The following is a 4894-nucleotide window of genomic DNA, read 5'->3' on the forward strand; positions in this document are numbered from 1 at the left end:
CCGCGGCGCCCGGAGGCTCGGGGCAGAGTTGGCCCCGCGCTGTCCCGGCGCCCCGGGGGTTCCGGGCTGGGCCCGGGATTGCTCCTCCACCCTGCCGCCGGCAGCCCCGGGGCCGCGCCGTCCCCCACCGCCGTCCTCCGTCCTCCGGAGCGTCTCTCCGGCCGCGCCACCGCGGGGAGGGAGAGGATGTCTGGCAGCACGGCGAGGAAGGTCCAGCCCTTCACCATAAGCACCAAGCTCTCCCTGCCCAAGTGTGCCGCCGACTTCTCCGGAGATGCTTGCCCTGGCATCGCTCTCGCCCCTGCTCTGGATAACCACCACGGCCTTCGACACAACCTCAATGAACGCATCTCCCTCTACCTGGCCCAGGCCCAGGCCAGCCCTGCTGCCCCCAACAGCCAGCCACACAGTGCCAGCACTGTGGAAGAAGGAGTCACCAACGAGGATCGGCTTAACCGCAACTCTCTTGCCCGCTCCATTAAGAAGATAACGCTGTCCAACTGGCATGGGGAGGCTCTCTCAGGTGACGCAGGGGGACCTGAGGACCCTGCCCGCACTGGCAGTGACAGGAACCACAACAACAATAACAGCAGGCCAGGAAAAGCTCAGTTCAAGGTAAGGATTTCCTATACCCTGCACCCTGCTCTCCCTGTCCTTTTAGGGCCAGCCCCTCTATTCTGAGGTCCCCATTCCTGTCTGCGAGGGGATGGGTAGGTCTTAGCAGAGGCTGTGCCCAAGCAGGGGGATCTCTGCCACCTTCTTTCTGYCCTCCCCGAAAAGCCTTCTCTCCAGGGAACATTTGCTACAGGGCTTCTGGGACAGCTTGCTTCCTCTCTGCCTCCCACACCTTCTCTTCCCAGGACTGTGGGGCTGGAGGGTAAGAGGTCTTGAGGGGAGAGTGGGAAATGAGCTTTCCCTGGGACTAAAATGAAATAGAAGAGCTCTGCCCTAGAGCCTAAGTTGTGTAGGGCTCTGCTGTTTGGATGCCTGTGATAATCTGATTGTGTGAGGGGAACTGGGAACATGCTCTTCCTTTTACCGGTGGGGAAACCGAGGCCAGAGAAGGGAAGTGACTCATGAAGGGCCACACAGTGAGGCAGAGCCAGGACAAGGCTAGTGCCTGTCAGTCCCCTGCCCTGGCTGGGAGCAGAACCCAGACATCTTGGCATCCTGCCCTCTCAGTTTCAGCGCTAGCAGACGCGGACGTCCTCATCTATCGGTGCCGGAGCTCAGGAGACCCCTGAGTGGCTGGGACAGGGAGGAAGGCAAGCTCAGAGACCTTGTCCTCATAGCTGGAAAGAACAGACAGGAACTCCTTGTGATTTAACCCTGACCTGCAACAGCTGGTTTCGCAGTGGGATAGCGCTAGGGAGAGCAGCGCAGCTGACTGCCAAAACCTTCTTCTTCATTGCCAATAAAGGCTAGGCACAGCCTCACAAGAGCTGCTGGTTGCTTCAGCAGGCAGGCAGGTCCTCACTGCGTAGCTTGAGCCTGYGCGACCCAAAGGGGATCTGCTTGAGGGCTCCCCTCTTTCATATAAGGTGGGGACATGTGCTCGTAATGGTGGTGGTTTTGGGGACTCAGAAGGTTGGCAGGATCAGCCCTTTCTGTCTGTGCAGCATAGGGGAGGTGGAGCTGAATGGGAGGGGAAGACTACAAGATGGAGCTTTGGGAAGAAGAGCAAGAGAGCCAGGGCACGGTGGGAGAAACAGCATGCTACGTAGGGTGGTAGCCAGAGGAGAGAAGAGGAGATGAGAGCTTTCCCCTAGTCTGGGCACGAAAGCAGGCTGAAGCACAGGTAGAGCACCTTGCTAGGGCTTACCCAAGCCTACCCCACCGCCCCTGCTAGTCCAGCCCCAGGCACCCAAGTCTGCTTTTGCCCCATGGCCCCTGCCAGCCTGGCCCAGATGCCCCAGCTGTGCCCCTTTCTTTCCCTCTCTCCTGCCCCCACCTCCCTGGCATTCAGGACCTCTGCCAGAACTAGCGCAGCTCAGCAGTAGCCTGGAAGGGTCTGGCCCTCCTCGTCTTGCTTGTATGAAGTCATTGGCACCTAGTCTTCTAAAGGAATGCAGTGAACTGATGTGCCACATTTGGCTTTTAATAAGGGAAAAAAGCATCCTTAGAGGATGAAGCTGAGGCCACTACCCTCACTTCACTTGCTAAATGTCTGTGAAGTCTGAGTTCCTGCTGGTGACTGGTTAACACATTACCTCACAGGCCCCAAGGAAGAAGTCTTTAATCTGATCCCCAGCCGTGAGCCAAGAACGCGCTCATGTGTGCGTGTCCACGTGTGTGGATGCACATGTGTGTGAGGCCTGGGGTAATGAGCTGCTGGGTTAGACTGCTCTGATTTGCGTGGGCAGCAGGCAGTGGAGGCACAGTTCCTCATCCGCAGCCCTTGATCCCTGAGACAGTGTGAGGCCTCGGAGACTATTGTTTTGCACAAGCGAGGACCCACCTCTGGCTGGACGGGCTTGGGGAGGTGTGTGGGGGCAGCCCCGGTGGAGCAGCTCCGCAGGAAGGATGAAGTCATCCTTGTACTGACAGCCCCCTTTTCCTGCAGCTGATGGATCGCAAGATACAGCTCTTAAATAAATCTCCYGTGTTACCTGTGGGCTTATCTCCCATGGTCAAGTGCTGGCTGGGGAACGGCCCTGCAGGCTGCAGCAAGCATGGGACGTTGCCGCTGAGAAGAGGGGCTTCCTAGGATCTCATGCCTAGTAAATTTTTTTTGTCTTTAGCTCCCTGCCATTCCCTCAACAGGCATTCAAATCTCTAGACACAGCAGTTGGGGCAGGGGGGAGCAGTCTCCTTAGCAAGAGAGCCGTGCTTCCCACAGCTGCTGGCATGGCCCTGCCAGAAGTGCTGAGCTCTCGCTTCGTCGGTTCCTCTGTGACTCAGCCTCGCTCCCTGCCCGCTCTTCCTGCTCAGGATGGGATGCTGTCGCGTGGCCAGCTGCAGCCAGTGGCACAGCTTTTGCCACCCAGCCAGGCTCAACAGCCCCCTGGAAGGGCCTGGTAGTGCTCATCTGCTATAGAAAGCCCTACTGAAATAATTTGCAAGAGGGTAAACAGGGTCTGGGCCAGAGTTAAGCCAGGCATGCCTGATGTCAGACTGACAGACCCAGGGACAGATTTGTAGGTAATGGTGGGCAAGGCTTCCCACCTGCCTGTAGTACACTTCCCTTCTCCCATAAAAAAGAGCCTGTTGGGGCAGGAGACTGTAGGATYATGAAGCTGTGGAGGGGGGATCTGAGCCTTTCTGGTGGTAGGAGCTCTTGGGTTGCRGGACTCCTCGAGTCCTGCTGTGGCATTAGGAAGCTTCCTTCTGCTCGGGGAGCCAGTCTTGCTTTGTCCAGAGTGGTCTGAGTGGTGCTGGGCCAGCTCTGGTTCTGGTTGATTCACTCCCTCTTCTGCTGTGGCCTCAGGGGAGATTTGGGAGTGGATGTTAGGGCAGCACACAGAGCCCAGCTCATCATGTTTCATTGTACATGCTTGTATAGCTATTATGGAGAAAGCAAAGTGGCACTGGGGAGAGGGTGGAAGGAGGTCCCCAAATTGGCCTGCTATATCTGATGGCATAAGAAAAGGTCCAGCAGTAGAGGATAAGGGTGACTGGCTCTGTGTATGATCCAAGCAATCCTACGCATCTCTCGTGCTGGGGTTGGGCTCCATTAGCAATAAGGTAATGTAGAGTTCATCCTGGACCTCCTCTCTGTGCCTGGCCATGGCTCTTGGACTTCCTTCCTYCTGCCTCTCCTACTCACACCCGCAGCCCATGTCCCAAGGGAGCCCTTCTCTGTGAGTCAGCAACCCTCTTAACTCTTACTTTACAGCCAGGCTGTGATCAGGTATCAGTGGCTGAGGTGTTTCATGCTAATAGTGTCAACTTTTCCCTTTGCCCTGCACCCTCTGCCCTTGCTGTCCTGAGGAGGCAATGGAGTCTACACCTGCCCACAAGGAAAAAGACATGCTGACAGTGCCAGGCGCTGGAGGAGGCCACAAAATGGGGTTCTGCTGCTTTTGGAGAAGGGTTCAAGGGGAAAAAGTGTGGGGAAGCTAACATGCAGAAGRCACTGAGCAAAGCCACCTTAGAAATCCTAGCCACTTGCTGAAGGCATGGGTGGAGCTAGTGGATGCTGCCTGGAGGGAGTTGGCCTGGATGAATGCGGAGRGCTGGGGAAGAATCTCACTAAGATGCATCTGGGTATCATCAACAGCCTCCTCTGCTCTGGGGCAGAAGGAGGCTGTCATGATGCATTAGGAATCCTTGGCCACTCAGAGGGTCAAACGCTGCAAGACTCATGGGGCTGCATCTCCCCACCTCTAGGTCTTTCTTAGAAAGGAAGTGGACGTGGAGGAAGAGAAGCAGGAGGCCAGGAGCCCCCATGCTGGTGGTTTCTGTTCACTGGTGGACCGAGGCTCCCCCTTCTATGCGGTATGTGACCCAGCTTTCATGATCTAGACAGGCCTTACTGAGGGGTGCAGTCTGGTTGGGTTTGGGGCTGAGCAAATGAGAGCTGTGAGTCAGCTGCCAAAGCTGTAGTGTGCGGTCAGAGCAGTAAGACATGCCCACTATGGACTGATAGTGTGCCCAGGAACAGGGATGGATGGAGCCTCTCTGGTTTAAATTAGCAAGGGGGCAAGTTGGGCACAGTGGGGCACCACAGCGCGTTAGCTGAGGTTAGTACCTAGGCCAGCCCCTGCGGCTCAGTGGTTTTTTTGCTACCAAGGGGGCTGAATTAAAGGCTCTTCACTGGCCAATGTCAAGAGACTGAAGATCCTGAAGTCATAGGAGGGTCTGAGAATCTGGCTCTTCACTGGCCAATGTCAAGAGACTGAAGATCCTGAAGTCATAGGAGGGTCTGAGAATCTGTGCTCTACAAAAAAAAAAA

General features: G+C 56.3%; 1 protein-coding gene across 7 annotated transcripts in view; it reads left to right on the forward strand.

Annotated features, from left to right (window-relative positions):
- Positions 1–6: 6 nt before the first annotated feature.
- The window catches only part of LOC146600660 (uncharacterized), a 27674-nt gene continuing 22786 nt past the window's right edge, over positions 7–4894 (forward strand). For 6 of the 7 annotated variants that reach the window (XM_085320328.1, XM_085320337.1, XM_085320380.1 and 3 more), the window contains exons 1-2: positions 7–615; positions 4330–4437. In XM_085320328.1, coding sequence (XP_085176454.1) covers positions 187–615; positions 4330–4437 — 537 coding nt within the window. In that variant the 5' untranslated portion in view covers positions 7–186. The remainder of the gene's footprint in view (positions 616–4329; positions 4438–4894) is intronic. The other variant, XM_085320356.1, reaches the window with a different exon arrangement.

This window comes from Rhea americana, unplaced genomic scaffold (assembly GCF_003343005.1).
Source record: "Rhea americana isolate MKP2758 unplaced genomic scaffold, rheAme1 scaffold_119, whole genome shotgun sequence".
Classification (NCBI taxonomy): Eukaryota; Metazoa; Chordata; class Aves; order Rheiformes; family Rheidae; genus Rhea; species Rhea americana.